The sequence below is a fragment of the Carassius gibelio genome, chromosome A3 (assembly GCF_023724105.1).
Source record: "Carassius gibelio isolate Cgi1373 ecotype wild population from Czech Republic chromosome A3, carGib1.2-hapl.c, whole genome shotgun sequence".
Taxonomy (NCBI): domain Eukaryota; kingdom Metazoa; phylum Chordata; class Actinopteri; order Cypriniformes; family Cyprinidae; genus Carassius; species Carassius gibelio.
Window position 1 is genome coordinate 14,242,995 of NC_068373.1, and position 21,289 is coordinate 14,264,283.

A 21,289-nucleotide genomic window follows, 5' to 3' on the forward strand; every position below is an offset into this window, starting at 1 on the left:
TAAGCTCCCATTTAAGAGATCTAATTAAGACAGTTGATCTAATTAAGAGTAAAGAAAAATGTACTGATAATGTACTCACCTCCTTGTCATCCAAGATGTTCATGTCATTCCTTCTTCATTCGTAATAGAAATTGTTTTTTGAAGAAAACCTTTCAGGATTTCTCTCCAAATAATGGACTTCTATGATGCCACCAAGTTTGAACTAACAAAACGCAGTTTAAAAGGACTCTAAACCATCACAGCCGAAGAAGAAGGCTCTTAACTAGCAAAATGATTGGTTATTTTCTAAAACAAATAAATTACAATTTATATACTTTTTTTTTTTAGCTTCAAACGCTGGTCTTGTCTAACTTTGCGTGAAATCGTTTTTTTTTTTTTCAATTCATGACAGTTAGGGTATGTCAAAAACTCCAGTCTCATCTCCTCCTCCAATCTCAAAATCGTCCTACATCGCTGCAGAAGTACCGACCAGTGTTCACAAAGTGAACATGCAAAGAAGATTAAACACCCTTCACAAAAAAATAATATAAACGGTAAAACTGCGATGTAGGACGAGGAATTCTTTTTATGGCTGCAATGAATATATTACCTGCTGAATGATATTTAGAGCAGAAATGTATGTTGTGATGGACAAAAACATTAAGTGCAATTTTAAACAATTCTAGTACATTATAAAACATAGTGTAATTTCTCCTCACACATCTTTGATCCATGATTTAGTTGGCCACTCTGTAACATAAGTGATAAGGTGAAAAACTTTCAGGTTACCGGTTACAGAAAAAAATAATACTTCATAGCAAACAGCTCACCTGGTCTAATATTTTTGGTAAAATAACAGGTCAGAACCAAATCAGCTTACAATTTTTGTGTGTGTACATCCACTAGATTCCATTTTTAAATCAGTCACCACTGAACACAACAAAAATATATAGTAACTTTAGTATAGCAAGTTTTCTATACCATTAACTGAGGACCTGAAAGTGTTATCTTTTGTGTATATTGCCATCATTGAACACTTACATCTTTACAGCCTATGATTTAAGATCTTGCAAAATTTTCATCAGTTTGATTACAAACATCTTTATCAATGCTAAATGATTACTGATAAGGAACAGTGGATATATAAATACAAGCAGTTGCATATTATAAACTAGCCGAAAGTTTGTGGATGTGCTAGTTTTTTGTAGATTTATATATTCAAATATATAAACCCACTTATTTTATTCTTTTTTTTTTTTCAGAAAAAATATCACCAGTTTGAAAATACAAATCTACCACATAATTGGAAACAGCCAAAACAGATTCAAAATGCATTTTACAAGATGAAAGAACATTTGTAATGAGGAAGGAATGTGAACGCTAATGAGAAATAGGCGACAAATGCAGTAACTGGTCCATTCACAGAAGTACAGAATGTTGTGCAGATAAAAGTTGGCCAGCGCAAAAAAACAAAAAAACAACAAATCAGTTTATACAGATGTTGATTCTGATGCTTCCAATTTTTTCTCAAAGGAAGTAGTCAGCCACAGGTCTCTTAGCGGGGATGCCTCTGGTGTCCTGAGGTGCAGCTTCAAATATGATAAACTCCTTCTGGAGATGCTCATCAAGCTCCAAAATGGCTGCCACATTACCACACCTAAGACATAATTCAAAAGAGTAAACTAAGTCATTCAAACCAGTTTATTTACATCTTAATAGTCACTGTTATACACAATAGGTACTGGACCACCGTAAGATGAGAAGAAACACACCTATAACAATAGTTTGGAGCGGACCACACCGTTAACACGGTCTCATTGAAATGCCACTTGTAGCCCTCCATCACCAGCTGATGAGCTCTGCAGATCATGCTGATATCATTGGCAGCATTAAACTGTGCCACCACATCACTTCCAAACAGATATCCAGCTCCTCTGGGACTTACACCCCACCCCATGGTGTCTAGAGATAAGAAAAGAGAGCAACCAATCTTAGGCATTAACAACATATTATTGAAGGCCTTTCCTTTATGTCGTTTGTCACATTAGTCTCTCGCACCTTCTGGGTCGGACCACAGCAGGTCACACATGGGTCCATCGTGAGGAACTTCCTGTTTTCGGTCAATAGTCCTGATCTGATCCAAAGTTTGAATAGATGGAGAAAGGCCACCATGCACACAAAAAATCTGAGGAGCAAAAACCGTGATACTTTTATTCAGCAAGGGTGCATTAAACGTACATTCATACAACAGAGCTGTTGTTCCTTTGAACTTCCAGGTCAAACAACAGGAAAAATAGTTTTCACAAAAATATTATGCAGCTGTTTTCATTGACAAGAAACATTTCTTGTGAACCAAATCAGCCTGTTAGAATGATTTCAGACGAATCACGTGACACTGAAGACTGGAGTAATGCTATATATATATATATATATATATATATATATATATATATATATATATATATATATATATAGATAGATAGATAGATAGATAGATAGATGGATATAGATATAGATGGATATATATAGATATATTAACAGAAAATGGAAAGATGCAGAATTATAAGAGGACCTACCTTGTCATCAACAACAGCAGAGAGGGACAAATAGTCAAAGATCTCTGTGCAGTACCTCCAGACTGTAACAGAGCCGTATTTTCTGAGACACTCATCATAAAAGCCATACACTTGCGTGATCTGCCTCGACTCGTGATTCCCTCTGATCAGCGTAATTCGGTCGGGGTATCGTACCTGAAGACATAAATATAAAGGACTATGAATAAGGGCAGACTACGGACTGTAGAACAGATTTAACACACACACACACACGCATTAGGAACCAAACAAGATTAACTCCAGGACAGATACTACACCTTTAATGCTAGCAGCAGCAGAAAAGACTCCACACTGTAGAACCCTCTGTCCACAAAGTCTCCCATGAAGAGGTAGTTGGTCTCTGGGACTTCACCCCCCACCTAAAAACCAAGAGGACAATTATAGAGTCAAACAGCACAGCACAATGCATTGTTTTTTTTTTTTTAACAAACTTGATCTACCAGTCCATACAAGTTTGAAAATAAAAGTATTGTAAATTTAACAAATGCCACATTGCATTCTCAATAGCTTACCCTAAATAGCTCCTTCAAATCATAAAACTGCCCGTGTATATCTCCACATACCTGAAAAAAAAGAGCTGGTTTTATAAGCCTATAAAAGGTTATAAAAGGTAATTCATTCAGAAATACTCACTGTGACGGGAGAATCTACTCTCTGAACATTACTCTCTTCCACCAGAATCTCCCTATAAAGCAAAACAATGACACAGCATTAGTAAAGTAGCTTTTGAACATTACTTCACAACAAGAAACTGTATAATGATATAAAACCTGAGAACAAGCAGCACCAGTCATTTAGAGGCAAATGGGTCGTGCATAGCGGAGTAAAACTAATAAGTAAAACAAATGCGTAATGAGATCTCTGGTCTCTTGAACACCGAAGCATTACCTCGCTTTGGCACACAGAGCCTTGACTTCATTCTCCTTGATAAGTTCACAGCGTCTGAGTTGCTCGATCTGTCTGTCCAAGTCAGTGACGTCGCCCATCATGACATGCATAGAAATACTCCTCAGTGTGAGGATGATGAAAACCCTGACTCTCACGGGCTCTCCAGTCCTCTGTTAGTCTCACAGAGACCACAAACACACTCAGCCTCCCGAGAAATGAAGAGGCTATGAGATGGTGCACATAATTACACACACCCAGATGATCCCGAAAGATGCCAAGATGAGAAAATAACTGTAAAACAGAGACACACACAATCAAAGAATCATCAGAAACAAAAACCTCAATCAGATACATGCTTGAGAATCACTCGAGAGAAATCTGCCAGTGAGTCTTTTAGTGTATCAGTGAGTTTAATAATAATAATAATAATAATAATAATAATAATCTCTTTTACAGTAATAATTGCTATTAATGTTGTTTCAAATGTAAATATTTATATTAAATAATATCATTATATATATATATAATATAATCGTTATTCTTTTTTTATTAGGTGGTAAGATGTTGCATTAATTTTAAAATATAATTTTGGTGTCATTTTAAATATCATTACTAAAAATAATACAACAAATTGAACTGTTTTATTTATTCACTTTCCTGGACGTAGCTTATCCAACCAGTTTTGACGACCCCCTTGCAATTGAGTTTTCAATAGAGTATATTACAATTGTATTGCAAAAAAATGATTTTTTTATACATGTGCAAAGCCTGGTTTACAAAAATATATAATAATAATAATACATTGGGAAAAAGCGGTTAGCACGAATGCTAGTCATGTTGTACCATGCTTGAGTTTTCCGCTTTTACGTCTAACATAAGCATTACATTTTACACGCTGAAATGTATTTATAAATACACATTACATACCCTGGGCTTTGGATTAAATTCGTTTAGGCATCCGTTGTATCTTTCGTAGCTGGTAAATTGGGAAAGCGGCGTATATGCAAGTGTGAGCGTCACATCAACAACTGTAACGTTACAGCTTTCAAAATAAAGGCCTTCTTCATGAAAGCAGATTATTAATTGCTCTTAATAATCACATACGTTTTATTCGTAAAAAAGAGGGGTTAGTGGAAAAATCTTGATTTGACAGAAGATGTTAAGATAGTTATACTGCCTGTCATGACGTATTTTTTTTAAAACAGTTTAAACCTTTAATGTGGGATACATGAGGCTATTAGTCGTAATATATCCCTTTGTTAATTTCATATAAAAAGCCAATGTAACCACGCTAATGTAACCAAGAAACTAAGAAAGATCTGTTTGTTCTCGTGGACTCTTCCAGATGACTGACTGTGACTGTTGCTATTTTGAAACTGAATGTCGTCTGAAATAGTGAGTCGGCTCTGAGAGTCGACTCCTTTGAATGAACGATATGATTCTGCTCCAGACTGAGAGCCGTTTTAAGACGGCTGTCAGCGTTGTCTGTCTTTTGGTTGTTTGTTTAACTTTCTTAATACGAGACAAAATAATAGTACATCATGTACTGACTTGTGTTGCTTTGCACAGACAGAGTCAACACACGTGCAAAGTGTGACAGGGTTAACTGTGTTGAAAGCTTCTGTTTTGCAAGCTGTAACTTAATTTTTATCTGTTATATTTTGCACACCATGTTACATTTTAGTTAAATGTTAGATAAAACTTTTAGCCTGAATGCACGGTACGTCTCTTTGGATAAAAGCGTCTGCTAGATGCATACATTTATTTAATTTTAATCTGAGTATCATTTGTTTATAATAGTTGTAATACATGTGTTTTGTATAGCGCACTACCCTGACAGCACATATCCTGAAACATCTATTTAATGTCTGCATTTTACATAGGCAAGATGTAGTTTTTTAGAGTGTCTGCACATCTATCAGATGTCTTTAAGATGTTTTATTACGTGGCATTTTATAGTGTTGAATGTTTTTAATTTTTTAATGGTTTAGTTCAATTATAATTGTGCACACATACCAGACAGTCATAGGTCAAAACAATGACAAATGTGTTTGAATCATAAAAGCCAGAAGTGGTTATAACAAAAGAGCCGTTTGGGAGCTGAAAGAACCGGTTCTTTTTGCTGAGATGAGCCAAATGATCCGGATCCCTAAAAAGATCCGGAATTCCCATCACTAGTTTGAAAAGCGCTTTTTCCTGTATCGGAGTGTAATGACGACACGGGCTGTGATTGGCCGATTCGGCGCGGCGAAAGACCTCCTTGATATTTGGCGCCATTTGTCGAAAACAATTCATTACACTAAAAACTACATTATATTCGCTGCCAGCATTAGATTCAAACGCACTTCTATTTACATTCCCACTTAAGGTGGGATTGGGGATCGATTATTTCCACATGTTAAGTTATGTTTATTTGTTTTTTCGCCGTTTTTGGAGTGTGTATCGTTGTTTGGGAAATGTGTAAGTAGGTTTACTGTTTACGTAAACTCGGTGTTCTCATATTTTATGCAGTGTACACTGCATATTTAGATTATGTATCTACGTATCCATCGAGGAAGGAAAACAACCGGTGAGTGTCTTAAATGTTTATGCATCTTTTATAAACACATAATTGACAGGTAAACATTTAATATGTGCGATTATGGAGACGTCATTCATTCAGACTTCAACTGTAACGTTAACTGTTCTATGCAGATTTTCATCTTTCAGAATGCGGCTTTGTTGTGTGTGCCTGCGTGTAAACTCGTTTAAAGTCCTTGGTTTTGTCTGTCAACTCTCTACAGATCTTTATTATTAGTTTTGGGGGTGAAACGATGGCTGGAGCCGTGGCTATGGCGTCTGTCATTAAAGATTTTGAGGGTCAGGTATGTTTGACATAAAGCTGGTATGCTGATTTGGCAAAGTATTGATTTTCTATTCAGAGAACATTGTATGGTTTTCAGCAGTTGACATTATTGTTCTGTTTCTCCAGCCGTGTAAGAAAGTGAGGAAGGATGGTAATGCACCATCTGTCAAAACTATTACTAACTACTTTATGCCCAAGCCAGTGGAGAAACTGTTCTCACCACCACGATCTAACAACATTATGGACTACTTTAAGAAGACCTCGCCTGCACAAGAAATAAAAAGCTGCCCTTTCGAAGTTAAAGAAAGCTCCCTGCAACCTTTAGAGCAAGTTAGTCATGAAATCGCTGTTAAACCTATAAGAGGACAGGGGCAGAAGCGAACCAGGAAGGCCAAAGACAGCAAGAAGTCCAAAGAGGAGGATGCACAGGTGGTCACAGACGATGTTGTCTTGATAGAAAGTCCCAGTGAATCAGCTGTAAAGGAAAGCAATACTACTGTCGTTCAAGCTCAAAACTCTGATAAAGAATCCGATGCCACTGAGGCTGATCCAGATGTCGGGATGATTACGAATTCTGCAGAAAGTTCTGAACAAAAATCCTCGTTAAAACAAAGCAGGAGGAAAGACTGTGCAAACATAAAATCTGCGGTGAGGAGAAACCGAGAGGCAAATGTTGGCTGTGAAGGAACTAAGGAAGGTGATGCTGATGCCCAAGAGTCTGTAAGTGCAGATAAGAAAAGCAGCACCGTCACGATCTCATTTAAAGATTTCCTGCAGGATCAAAATCAAAGTCAGGAAGAGAGCAATGCGATTCCCAAGACTGACACCACTGACACATCAAGTGAAGGCAACCTTTGCAATGATCAGAGTGATTCTGCAGTCGGTCCTCTACAGGCGTCCCCACGAACTCTCACCATTCAAGCTGAGGTGCATCCCGTTTCCCCTGATCAACATGAGTCTGTCAAAGAGTTAAAAGTCGCATCTATTTTTAGTAGAAATAAAAAAAGTCACTTAAAAGAGGACAAGAGTTTATCTGATCCTACCCCGGAGGTTAAACCGGACGTATTGCCTGACCTCAAAAGGAAGTCTAACGTTGTTCTTCTTGAGGAAGATCTGGAACTCGATGTGGTGGAGTCCAGCCCCAGTCCTAAAAGCACTGAGGCAGAGAGAAAGCAGTTTATGAATGCCTTTAAGCAGCCTAGTCTTGATGGTTTCAAAAGCAAAACCAACAAGGGTCAGAGCAAGCAGATCCATGTTCATGAGAAAGTCCCGGAGGAGGCAGACAAAGAAGATGAAAAATCTCTCGTGACCAGCTCGGAGCAGCATGAAGAACAGACGAGCTGTCCTGGTGGCAAAAAGAAGCGAGTTCGGAAATCTGGGAAGAAGGGGCAAGCTAAGAAAGCTGAAGATGCACCAGCAGAATCTCCAAAACCTGAAGAAACTCCCAAAGAGGTCGGCAATGAGAGTAGCCCAGCTGATAATGACAAAAGTGAAAAGGCTGTCAGAGAGCTGAGGAGGTCGACCAGAGAGCTTTCACGCAGACAGTCAGCCGCTGTGCTAAATACCACACCACAGAAGAAAGGGAGGAAAGAGGACAGAGTAAAAGATGATGAGACCCAGAATACACCCTCTCTGGCCTCTACCCCAAAAGCTCAAAGGCCCAAAAAAGGCATTTATAGAGCTGAAATGCTCTGCCCACCAGACATGAAAGGCAGCCCTATCAGGTGAGCTTTACTTTCTCATTTCCTACTTTAATTGTTTCTTGTAAAGTACATGAGACAATAAATCATCAATTGTATTCAATAGGATAAGAATCACCAAAGTATTCCTGTCCTCTGCAACAAAATCTGGTGATTTTGAAATATCAAGTCCTCTCTCAACACAGGTAACTAACATTTATGTGTTATACTTTTTTTTTTTTTTTTTTAAATACTAACATTGTGTAAGTGTTTATATAAGTGTTGTGTATGTAATTATCTTATAACAGATCTAAATTAAATTATTTTATTAATATATATATTTTTAATTGTCATTAGCAGTTGTTTTGAAATGGAAGATTACTCACAAAAATTCTTATTTGTTAGGAATTAAATGCAGTTAAAAAAAGAAAAGCTAGGAAGCTGGTGCAGAAAAGCAAAGCTCTTCAGCAAAGTAAAAAAGACACTAGTAAGGAGAAAGATGCTGTACGACGGTCTACAAGAAGCAAAGAGTCTGTCATAAATTACTGTGAAGATGAGGTAAGATAGTGGATGTGTTAGAAGTGAACTGGTATAAATGTTTAATACTTACAGGAACTGCTGCTAAAATTGCGCAGGTTATTCTTTCATTTATATAATTTATATGTCATTTGATTAGGATTCTGTAGTGTTTTTGGAGGACAGCAAAAGCACTCCAGTCACGTCACAGGAAAGTGACCAAAGCCAGAAAAAGCTTCGGAGTTTGAATGAAGTATTGGGTAAAAATAAAACTTCCAAGACTCCTGCAGGTATGTTACACTGACACAAATGGTAAAAATTGAGTCAACTCCTTCTTTAATATTATTTTTAAGAGTGAATTAATTAATTATTTTTGTGCCAACATGGAAATTGGATTCAAGTCATTAAAAAATTCACTTTTTCAGCTTCTAAAGTGGAAAAAAAAGCTCAGAGACCGTCGGTTGTCATCTCCATTTTTGATGACAGCAGGTATTGTGCTAATAATTACAGACAGTAATTGAATTGGAGAAATGCTTGTTATTTCTTTCCCTTCCTCATCTGATAAATACCTTTCCCCACAAACTCAACCTTGTTAGTCGAGAGGCATCAGAGAATTCACAAGATGATGAACAGTTCAGATCAAGGAGAGAGTTTCTGAAGAGCGGCCTTCCGGAGTCCTTCAAAAAGCAGATGGCAAAGACAGCAGCCACCCGAGAGGCTTACAGTCAGGCCTGCGCTTCCTTCCAGGCAGTGGTTCATGTCCAGCAGAGGGCTGCAGGTGAGCTGACAGCTGTTCTCTAGATTGTGTTCTCTATTTGTGTGTATTTGAAACTAATGGGCTCATTTCTGTTTATGTCAGATTGTTGTGTTTGGAGCCTGCAGTGGCCTACGAATCCCTTCCTGAGGTGTTTGAAGGAGTCATATAATTCACCATCTGTACCACTGATGTCTTTGGAGAGGTCTTTAGATTATACTACAGTTCCTGCTAAAAGAGCCTTTTGCCAGGTTGGTAATCTTTTAGTGAAAATGTTTAGATTTGTGTGTTTTGCATTTTTTTTTTTTTTACCAATAGATTACCATTCAAAAGTTTGGGGTCAGTAAAATATTATTTTTTCTGAATGGAATTAATGCTTTTATTCAGTAAGAAACTTTTTTTATTTTGTCATATAGGTGTCCTGTTGTCGAAGCTCTGAGTTTTCTGAGCCAGTCAGGCAGCATCTTTTGGAGGAGATGAGAATCTCCAATCCCTCCTTCCCTCATCAACGCTTTTTTACACGGTTTGTTAAGAAACGTGAGGACTACATCATCCAGGCATCTGCTTCAGGTGACTGAAAAATACAATTAAACTCATTTTGTTTTATTTTGCTTGCAGTAAGATATTATTCTCAGGCATAAATGCATTCATAATCATTCCAGAATGATTGAGAGATTATTTGTATATTTCTTTGATTTATATGATTATCTGTAGAACCTGAAGATGAGTCTAAGGTGTCCTGCCCTGCTGGAGCATCTGATTGTGTCGGAAGGAAAAGGAAGCGTGTTGATGAAGGAAGGACAACAGGCAAAGTGGGTAAAAAACCAAAGTCCAATCACACAGAAGGAGATGTCATAGTGATTGAAGAAAGTCCACCTTCAGGAGTTCAGGCAGCACAGAATGTCTCTGACACTGTGCCGTCTGGCAGAAGTCGAAGAGGTCGATCACTGAGACTAAAGCAGAAAGAAGAGGACAAGGCGGCAGTGTTGATCTCACCTGTGGGAAACCAGAGTGATGCTCTCATTATAATGGATCCCCCTGTCCCAGAGAGTTCAAGCACAGGAGGTGAAAATTAAATACCTTTTAAGGCCATAGTTTCACACTCTGAAAAGTTTTCTTCCTCTCAAGCCTGTTTGATTTTTTTTTTTACTTTACAGTAATTGATTAGCGTTAGTTGTACAACAAACATGATTTTACAGTGAGCGAGTAAAATTATTATTATTTTTTTAATGTTTCTCATCAAGGGTGCATTTATTTGATTGACAATACAGTCAAATCTAATATTACATAGATATTACAATTTAATTTTTTTTCTGATGGAATATTTTCTGAAATGTTATGTATTCCTCTGGCCAAGCTGTATTTTCAGCATCATTACTCCAGTCTTCAGTCACCTGATCCTTCAGAAATCACTCTAATATGATTATTTGCAGCTCAAGAAATGTTGCATATTATTACCAATATTGAAAACTAATGTGCCGTTTAATATTTCCGTGGAGACCTTGATGTGTTTTTTAGGATTATTTGATGAATAGAACATTCCAATTCCAGAATAAAATTCCACTGTTTTCACTGTTGATCAAATGAATGCATCCTTGCTGAATAAAACAATTGATTTATTGAAAATAAAATCTTGCTGATCCCAAACCTTTGAACGGTAAAGTATTTATCAGATGGTTGGTAGTCCATTATACCTCATGAGTTGAACCTAAGGTGCTATGAAATAATGTTTCTTTAACTTGTTTGCACTACATGTTATTTGTTTGTTTGTTGTAATGTAATTGTTCGTTTTCGTTTCTAGATCGAGTGAAAGAGGATGTCCTTTGGACAGAGAAATATCAGCCGCAGCACTCCAGTGAAGTAATTGGGAATATGCAGTCTGTCCGGAGGCTACACAGGTTATTATGCTGTCTAGTTTAAACAAAGATGGTGAACGATCCCATTCACTAATAAACATATCAGTTAAGGAATATTCTTTTCTTCTTTTTTTAATTTCTTCACATTTCATTTTGTTCCTTACTGTTAGCTGGCTGAAAGAGTGGAAATTGAGAGCTGACCAGGAAGAGAAGAGGAAACAGCAGGAAAAGAAGCAAGAGGAGGACAGTAATGGTATATAAATACACTAAATAGCACAACACTAGCTAGGGGTGGGCGATAAGAAATTGTCGAATAAGTAAGAAATTGAATGAAGTGTGTAAATAAAACACTGCATAGTTTTCACTATATCATTCAAACTAAAGATCCAAAGATGATTCAGTCAAGTCCAGTGACTGATTAACTTTAAAGGGATCGTTCACCCAAAAATGAAAATGTATCTGCTTACCTCCAGGGCATCTAGGATGTAGGTGACTTTATTTCTTCAGTAGAACAAAAGTAATGATTTTTAAGTCAAACCTTTGCAGTCTATCAGTCTTCTAATGTAAGTGGACCATTAACACAACTAATTGAGATTGTAGATGGCGTGTCAATGGGCAGTTTGAGAGATAGGTGGCGCTAATGCACTCATAAGCCTCCGATCCGCAGTAAAGCAAGATGAAGATGCATGAGCAGGCTGTGTTTTGAGGAAGGGCTCAGACAGTTCAGGCATTGCAGGGCATCAGAGGTAAAAAACTATAAATACTGTTCAGTTTCTTGCACAGACCGATTGTTTAATTTGGTTTTGTTTGTATGTTTTTTTTTTCTTAGTTTTTATTGTATGTTTTAGCCATGATTCTCATCCAGGTACATTATATGACTTACAGACTGCATCAGTCTGAGCTAAAAATCTTGGTTTGTGTTCTACTGAAGAAACAAAGTCACCTACATCTTCGATGCCCTGGGTGTAAGTAGATAAAAATCTAAAATGGTTAGAGAGTTTGACTCCTGCCCTTAGGGTTGTGGGTTCGAGTCTCGGGCCGGCAATACCACGACTTAGGTGGCATTGTGCAAGGAACCGAGCTCCCAGCTGCTCCCCGGGCGTCGCAGCATAAATAGATGTCCACTGCTCCGGGTGTGTGTTCACTGCTGTGTGTGTGCACTTTGGATGGGTTAAATGCAGAGCATGAATTCTGAGTATGGGTCAGAATTTGTGTATGGTATCACCTGAGTATGGGATTGAGTTATTTTTCAATGCTTATTGCGCTTAATAACTTCTATATGGAATTCCCAAATTTTTTATCTCATGCTGTCTGAGAGAGGCACTTTCTCAGTGTGTCTGTCAGTCAGCGTGAGCACTGCGTTCACTTCTTTTTCTGTGCTTATTGCACTTAACTCTGAAGTTTGTCCCACTCTTTTTCTCATTCATGCATGTTTCCTTGTCAGTCCAAGGTGTATATAACTTTTAAGTAGTACTATGTTACGCAGATATATTTGCACTGAATACACAGTTTAGCAAAAACTCTAACGATAGACCCTTTATTCCACAGTAATGATATATACCATCATACCGCCCAGCCCTATTACTAGCTGTTTTGCTTGCTATATTCAAAAATCGTTGTCTCAACTTTATTTCTATTCAGACTCCTGGCTCATAGGAGAAGGCCTGGATGACACAGAAGATCATTTGGGTAACACTCTTCTTATTACTGGACCCACTGGAGTGGGCAAGACTGCTGCAGTCTATGCCTGTGCACAAGAACTTGGATTCAAGGTGTTGTTATTTTTTCAATTCACTTAACTATTTTGGGATTCTCTACTAGTGTCCTTTTAAAAAGGAAAGTATTTCTACCAACACTGTTGGTGTTCTTTCTCAAGGTGTTTGAGGTGAACTCCTCGTCCCAAAGGAGTGGTCGTCAGATCTTATCCCAGCTGAAGGAAGCCACTCAGTCCCACCAGGTGGACATCCAGGGTGTCAACGCTCAAAAACCATCATACTTCAGCAGTTATAGCAGCAACAGCACCACCATCAAAGCCGGCACCTCTCCCAGTATGATTTTTTTGTCTTCCTTCAGGTTAGGATTTGTTTGAGTTCTCAGTATCTCTTCCAATCACAGGGAAGTTGAACTCCCCCAGAAGGGTTGTATCATCACCCAGGAAGCCTCCTCTGTCCCCTCGAATTGCTCCACCCAGAAGAGGAGGCTTGGCTCCGACATCTCTAGCCAGTTTCTTCAGAGCAGGTGGAAGGCCCACTGGGAAAGAAGCAAACAGTCAAGACAAGAAAACACAACCTGGTACAAAATAGTTTTCATGCTTCACGTTTGAGACCTTTCTATTGCATTTCATGTTAATATAGTACTCAAGTAAGATTTCCTATTTTATCAATGTTGAAAAATGTTGTTCTGCTTAAAGTTTTTGTCTTTTGTCCCCACTGTATTCTATGATGAATATAATTTAAAATGAACAGTATTGATGAACATGTATTTACTTATTTTATGTAGGAAATTTTCAAGTTTCATGCTTGAGACCTACATATGGCATTTCTCGGTTTCTTTTAGTCTTAAAAGCAGGTCGGAAAAAGTCAGCTGAAGTAAAAGAGGCTGACAGCAAAGAGTGCCCCAGTGGAACTTCAGCGGGCACCAAGATCTCCTCTGAAGAGCAGGACAAGAGGACTGCCACATCCCTCATCTTATTCGAGGAGGTGGACGTCATATTTGATGATGACTCTGGATTTTTGGCTGCAATTAAAAACTTCATGTCTACAACTAAGAGACCAGTTATTCTAACAACCAGTGGTGAGTTGGCAGTGAACAGAAAGTTATAGTGTGTGATAACTGAATGAGTCATCATGGGAGTTTTTTTGTTCAGATTCAAACTTTGTTGCTACATTTGATGGGTGCTTTGAGGAAATCAATTTCAAATCTCCTCCAGCAGTAAGCACACTTAGATTATTTTCTCCTCTGCCAAAAAAATAGTTTCTCTTGTGCTGTGTCTGGTTTGTGACCGTCAACACTTTGAACTTTTTTCAGGCGGATGTGTCCAATTATCTCCAGCTGCTGTGTCTGGCAGAAAACATGCGAACAGACACCAAGGACCTGTCCTGTCTGCTGGACTGGAACAGGTGTGATGTTCGTCAAAGCCTCATGCACCTGCAGTTCTGGGCCTGCAGTGGAGGTGGACAGCAGGTGCATCGGCCTTTGCCTTCCTCGGGTAAAGATATAATTGACTGGAAAAAGCTCACTGAGAACTCCTGGTTGTATATCATAATATGGGAATATACTTATCAAAAACAACTTGTTTCACACTGTAGAGCTCAAAGGGGACACCAAGAGTGACATTCAGCATCAGTCTGTCAAAGCTGAGAATGTAAATGAGCATGAAGTACCACCCTGCCACACTGCATGCACAGAGTGTTTGCTGGGGATCCCAAATATGCAGACAGAAAATATAGCAGATTTACTGCTAAAGGTGAGTGATTCTCACCTATAATATAAAAGCCACTAATGTTATTTATATAAAATATTTAGTTGGAATTCATGAAATCAAACACGACCGTAAAAATATTTGTAATGTTACTAAGGATTTCTATTTTAAATAAATTCATTTTTTAACTTTGCTTTTTAAAGAATTCTGAAAAGAAAAAAAATCAGTTTCCACAAAAGTATTAAATGGTTTTCAAAACTAATAGTATTATAAAATGCTTCTCGAGCACCAAATCAGCATAAGAATGATTTTTTGAAGTATGTGACACTGAAGAATGAAGTAATGGCCATAACAGAAGTAAATTACATTTTTTAATATATTAAAATATAATTTTATGTTGTAATAGTGTTCCTTAATAGTAATATTTTTACTGTGTTTTTGATCAAATAAATGCATCCTTGGTTAATATAAAAGACTTCTTTCCAAAACATAAAAAAATGTGTGAACAAGCTGTTCCTGCATTGAAACGGGGCATTAGGAATTGTGTGGTGAAAGAAATTAATTTAACCATTTGAGATTTATGAATCTACTGTATGGGAATTACAGTTAAAGCCCATAGAGAGACTACTATACTCAGTGAAGCCCAGGAGACAAATCTGAAGTTCAGTTGATAGGTTTTATTGAATTCAGAGAAAATTAATAGCCAGCCTCAAACTAACTTGCAATACAGACACTAGGGCTGGGTGATATAGCTAAAATTCATATAATTCGGTAGACAATTACTGAATTGTTTAATATAACCTTTCTTAAACAAAGAGCAGTAGAAAAAGATTTCAATTGAATCATTGTATGCATAAGGAAAACAACAACTTATTTTAGTTTTAACAATCAAAAACAAAATAAAATTGAAACAAATAGCTCCTTTCTCATATAAACAATATGCAGTTTTTGCATTTGAATGCAAATTTGAATTTTAAAATCAACTGATATTCTTTTTTTATTATTATTCCTTTGTTCCTGATCGATCTATTCATATCTTACAGCATGAGTCTTCAGTACCAGACAGCATTAAGTGCTGGGATCTTCTCTCAGAGGTCCATAGAAGGGGAGTGAATCTTCTCTACTCGAATATGGAGAGTCTTCTTCCTCTGCCAACTCGTCTTTTACCACAGTCCACACTCAAATCACTACCAACACCAAACCCACAGTCCCATCCTGAGCCATTACCTCAGACAGTGAGGTTGGAAGATTTGGAAGAGCCCTCTGATGACGGTAGTCCCCTTAAAGTGTCCTGCAGAATGAGGGGGCGGAAAAAGTTGGGCATGAGCAATAAAGACGTGTTCCAGTCTGATTCAGAGTCAGAGGATGACTTCCTCTCACTGCCAAAAACCAGCCGAAACCCTGCTCAAAGCAGTAATTCGGATCCAGCTAATGTGTCTGTGAATGTGTCTGGAGCTGTGCTGATGAAACCAAGGCCTATTGTGTTATCTGAAGCTGAAAGGAAGAAGAGCAAGCCATTGATGCAGTGCCTAAGCAGTTTAGCAGAGTACATGGACCACATGTCCTTCATGGACTCCTCACTGCGCCACCAGCGGCTGCAGACGGAGGGTTCCTGCAGACCACAGGACTTTGTCTGGACTGGTGCAGAGGTCAAGAGTGGGATGACCGATGACATTCGGTTAGAGTGTGTCAGCCAAGTAAACAGTGTGAATGTCAATGAAATCCATGCTGCCTTTGGCCATTTGAGTTTTAAGAAGTGCAAGGCTGTTGTCTCCGAAGCCTGGGATGGGGCACAGCACCTGGAGGAGGAGATCAGAGTAGAGGCAGAGGTGGAGCTCACCCTCCCTGTGGCTCCACACAAAGATGGCTTCAGCCTCACTCAAACTACACCTTGTGACCCAAGGTGAGAATTCAGCTGATCTATTTTTTTTTTTTTTTTTTATACCCCCTATAATCCAACCTTTTCATATTTATGCACCTATATAATTATACGGTGTAATAAGAAATAGACCTACCTTTTTTATATATAAAATATATATATACACACACAGTACTTTTATATATATACACACACACAGTACTGTGTAAAAATCTTAGGCCACTAGTATTAGTGCAAAAGATGAAAACTGGGAGGCTTGTGACTGTCCCATAAACTGCCAAGTAAGTTACAGTGTCAAAAAGTATAAAAAGCATCATCAGAATAGTCCATCTGCCATCAGTGGTTCAACCATAACGTTATAAAGTGACGAGATTACTTTTTGTAAGTGAAGAAAACAAAAGTAATGACTTTATTCAACAATTCTTTTGTCAACAGTCTCCTGTGTCTCTCCATATCACCATATGCGCTTCTGTGTCAGCTGCGCCACAAGGGTGTGCTGTTTTCTTTCAAATCAAAGCATGAATACACACAGAAACAGCGCATCCTTGTGGTGCGGAGGACACAGACGAGCATAGGCAGTTTGAGTGATGTGGGGAGACATGTAGGCCCTGTCCCAAATGGAACACTTCATGTGCACTTTAAGTCTTGCGGACGTATAATGGCCACCACGTGCGAGTGTCTGTTAAGTCCACGAAGACCGTAGGGTGTCCCATTCCTCATTTTAGCGTTCAAAGCGGTGCTCGTGAGCGCCCCGCTATTAGGCCGTTATGGGCCCTCGATTACGTCATGAAAGTGCAGATTCAGAGGAAGACCGCAAGGGTTTAGAGTGCCATTTGGAACTGTTTTTTTCACTTACAAACCGTATTCTCATAGCTTCATAACGTTACAGTTGAACCACTGTTCTGACCACATCTTTCATATTTTCCTGGACCTTGACACTGTTATTTACTTGGCAGTCTATTGGACAGTCTCAAGCCTCCCTGTTTTCATCCAAGCCGAACAAAGCTTTTACAGGTTTGGAGCAACATGGGGACATTTTTGATTAATGACAAAATGATAATTTTGGGATGGAGTTAGATCTGAAGATCTTTGGGCTTAATTTATATCACCTTACGCAGGCTCGGGTCGGGCTCGGTCTTGTGCTCCGGTTTGCGAGGTAAACGACCGGTCATGTGATGTGTTTCAATTAGCGCGAGAAAGATGCGAAAATGAATGCTGAGTAGGTTTAACGGAGACTTGCCTCTGGTGATTACTTTTTGGTTGCACCAGCAACTAAAGCAAAGTCTGAAGTGTGGAAAAGTTTTGACCGTGTTTATAATGAGAATAATGAGTGAATAATGACACACCAGCAGTGAGCGCAGGAACACGCTGAAGACATCTACAGTGGATACAATCATTTTCCTCCACTAAAACATGCAGGCTTAGCCTAATCTCTGTGAGTAAAGGTTTATCAAATGATAACTAAATATTCATTAAGTCTTAAATGCATAATGTGGACTAGGGCTGCACTATATTGGGAAAAAATGACATTGCGATATTTTATTTTTCTGCGATATATATTGCGATATTTTTTCTTACAAACAAATGGGGTGAGCACACTTACATTCTCATTTTAAATGATTTAAACATCGACACCATCGTGTCAATTGATTAATATGCGCGAGGGAGAGAGAGCAAGACAGAGCTCGTGTTGTTTGAAAATGGCTCGCTCTCTTTCGGTCTCCCTCTCTCTCTCTCTCCCTCTCTCTCTCTCTCAATTCAATTCATATTGCTTTATTGGCATGACATACAAAGGTACATATTGCCAAAGCATTGTACATATCAGAATAGAAACAAAATAGAACAAAAACAAAAATACATATATTCATAAGAGAAAAAAAAGAAAAAAAATTACATGCAAAATAAATCCATATACATTTCTATAAACATTGATGGTACTTCTAATGTACTCTCTCTCTCGCGCGCTCTCTCTCTAGCAGCAGCGCGCCAGCCCAGCGCACGGTTCTGGTGTGTAAAGACACTGAAAACGCGAGGCAGCCACCACGCTTCTGGGACGCTTCAGACAGTGTGTCACCGGCCTCTGTCTCTCTCGCGCACACTCTTTCTCTCTGTCTGTCTCACGCGCTCTCTCTCTCTCTCTCTCTCTCTGTCTCTCTCGCGCACGCACTCTCTCTCTCTCTGTCTTTCTCGCGCGCTCCCTTTCTCTGTCTCTCTCGCGCTCCCTCTCTCTCTGCCCTGTTAAACTTGCATGTGTTTTTCAGTCCTGTCAATGATAAACTTTCACTCTATGATGGTTAAGCAGTGCAATTAATCCGCGAATCAAATTCGTCAAGGGCCGGGGAGCAGCTGGTCCGTACAGTTAAGGAATAACGGATCAACTACGACAGCCTACATCGCACATCCTGCTATGTGACTATCATGGATTCGTACATCGCGATATCGATGCTTAAACGACACCTCGTGCAGCCCTAATGTGGACAGAGTATTTACGCTAATGTTGGCTTTATTCTTTTATTAAATATCATGTGCTAGTGCGAAGCTAATCGTGCGGAGACTTTTTTCTTAATTTCGTTATTGCCAAATAACTATCTTAATCTAAAATTTATCTTCATTTAATTTGTAAAAAATGACTCGTTTTTATTGGTGCGTTGGTCTATTTATAGGTTAAATGAGCCTATGTCTAGAATGCTGAGATGTTACAATATTACAGAAGACTTATTTATATACAGATATATATACAGATGACTTATTACATGTATGAATGACTCATTCTTGACGCAAGGAAAAAGAGCGTGTGTGTGCGCACATTTGAATAATGTCGGGCTGTAAACGGGTTCGGGCTTTAAAAAAGCTGTCAATCAAAATGTACTTGTCGGGCTCAGGTCCTGTCGGGCCTAACTTTTAAGGCCCGATTACAGCTCTAGATGGAGTATCCCTTTAAGCAGGTTTTCTTTTGTGGGTAAAATGTGCCAAAAAAAAAGAGATTTATTTCACACTGAAAAGTAAAAATTATTAAATGTCCACGAGAAATATTCAAAACTAATGTAATTGCAAAGTTAAAACATGACCACTCGACAGCGAAATGCTCATTAACAATTATATATCACTTATAAATGATTAAATACAAATATATTGTAGTTATTGAGATTGGTGTGGTTTTGAATGGCAAAATGTGGAAACATTATCAACTTGCATTATTATACACACACTGTATGTATGCGTACATATTTAGCATGATACAAACGATCTTTGAATCAGACATTTACAAAGGGTCAAATCAAACCTGTTAAAACATTTTAAACCTGCAAGTTTCAAGACAAGGAACACAAAACTAGTGTAATATTTGAAAAACTAAAAAGTGCTTTTTTTATGTCACTAGCAAAATCCTTGCAAATATAAAACAAATGTTCAATTATATCCATTACCCATGCATAGTCTCATTGTTTTAGATTATACTGTCTCTTCGTCCTGTGTGGTGGTGGTTTATACACAAAATAATGTAAAATAAAACGTATTCTTGTGCTCATTTTGTTTGGTACAGGGTGATGGAGAGGAGAAGTGAGGTGATGAAGTCGGTGCTCTCCTCCAGATCAGCTGGGATGCTTGGAAACCAGGCAGCAGCTGCTTTGGACTACCTGCCCTCTCTACGCACCATCTGTAGGTCAGAGAGACTGAAGGAGCAGGGAAAGATCAAACGCAGGTGAGAGTCCAGACGACCATCCTATATTAATGTATTAATATGATAAAGCTGTTCCTGCATCTGAAATGGCCTGTAGGGCTTGATCAGTTAAGAGGTGTGGCAAGCAAAATTAATTGAATAATTTGACTTTGAGATAGTCTGGCGTACACTCTTAACCACCTTATGAGCCTGAAATGCTCATAGATGTATTAAAAACAAATAAAAATTTTCTGTATTGTTCTCCTAATAACTGCTAAGTTAAGCACACCCTTGTTGGTGAACAGAGTCTCTATATTTTGTTATGCACCCAAAATGAGATCACTTCCAGTTATTCAGATGCCACACAGAGTTTGAACAGTGATCAAGGAAATTCCCTTTCCACTGTTGGCACAATTCACTATTAAATTAGACAAACAAGTCACAACAAAAACAACTGTTAGTAATTTCATAAATATAAATAAATAAATGTGTTCAGTACCTGATGCATGTTTTTCCACTGTGCTGTTGTCAAGTGAAAATGCAAATGCAACTTAGTCACAATTCATGGGTCTATTAAAAGCAAAATGCAGTGGAGGGACAGGATGTGGTTTTGCAAAGCTGAAATATGATGTGGTCAAAAATTACACTATGTTTTATTCTTATTCATGTCAGTATGAGTCTTTTGCATTTTGTCACCCACCATCTAGTTTGTTTGAAATGCACACATTCACTTGCCTTGTAGTGCCAAAACTAATTTAAAGCTCTATGTTTGACTTTAAATAATCATACTGTTGTGTTTTTTGTTTTTTCCCTTGTACAGGTTCTTGCACTATTTGGACGGTATACACTTCAGTCTTCCTAAAAGCACAGTGGAGTTGCTGGCGGCAGAGTTTCCTTAAATTACACAGATTTTTTAAGCAGTCTCGTAAGGACTGCTGGTGATATGCATTTGTACAGTAATATATACTCAGATGGAGTGTGGTTTTATGTTGTGTGGGACAGCACATATTTGTACTGATGTTTTACGTTAGCTGTTTTTATGACGATCATTTGTTTTGTACTTTGTCATGCATCTTCCGAAATATTTTATGAAGTAATAAATTTGGATTTGTTATTTGCCAGCAAACATGTTTTCCTCAGAATATGTAAATTGCAAGAACTCTGTGATCATGATGGTGCCATTTGAATCTTTGCCGTTT

At 38.2% G+C, this 21,289-nt stretch overlaps 2 protein-coding genes across 2 annotated transcripts; one reads left to right on the forward strand and one right to left on the reverse strand.

The window, feature by feature from the left end:
* Positions 1–1,161: 1,161 nt before the first annotated feature.
* Positions 1,162–4,830, reverse strand: LOC127948471 (serine/threonine-protein phosphatase 4 catalytic subunit B-like). The gene is made up of 9 exons (XM_052544919.1): positions 4,410–4,830; positions 3,483–3,773; positions 3,228–3,279; positions 3,107–3,157; positions 2,852–2,953; positions 2,556–2,729; positions 2,038–2,164; positions 1,752–1,941; positions 1,162–1,636 (listed from the first exon to the last, which is right to left on the reverse strand). Exons 2-9 carry the CDS (start codon positions 3,590–3,592, stop codon positions 1,507–1,509), a joined length of 936 nt encoding a protein of 311 aa, XP_052400879.1. The 5' UTR covers positions 3,593–3,773; positions 4,410–4,830; the 3' UTR covers positions 1,162–1,506.
* Positions 4,831–5,715: 885 nt separating this feature from the next.
* On the forward strand, positions 5,716–21,216 carry LOC127948475 (ATPase family AAA domain-containing protein 5). The gene is made up of 23 exons (XM_052544932.1): positions 5,716–6,051; positions 6,266–6,346; positions 6,454–8,051; positions 8,134–8,212; positions 8,412–8,564; positions 8,683–8,812; positions 8,948–9,011; positions 9,119–9,300; positions 9,382–9,527; positions 9,693–9,846; positions 9,991–10,341; positions 11,078–11,174; positions 11,303–11,385; positions 12,774–12,904; positions 13,009–13,180; positions 13,248–13,424; positions 13,689–13,925; positions 13,999–14,063; positions 14,160–14,340; positions 14,441–14,598; positions 15,597–16,456; positions 19,974–20,132; positions 20,911–21,216. Exons 2-23 carry the CDS (start codon positions 6,296–6,298, stop codon positions 20,987–20,989), a joined length of 5,307 nt encoding a protein of 1,768 aa, XP_052400892.1. The 5' UTR covers positions 5,716–6,051; positions 6,266–6,295; the 3' UTR covers positions 20,990–21,216.
* Positions 21,217–21,289: the final 73 nt, after the last annotated feature.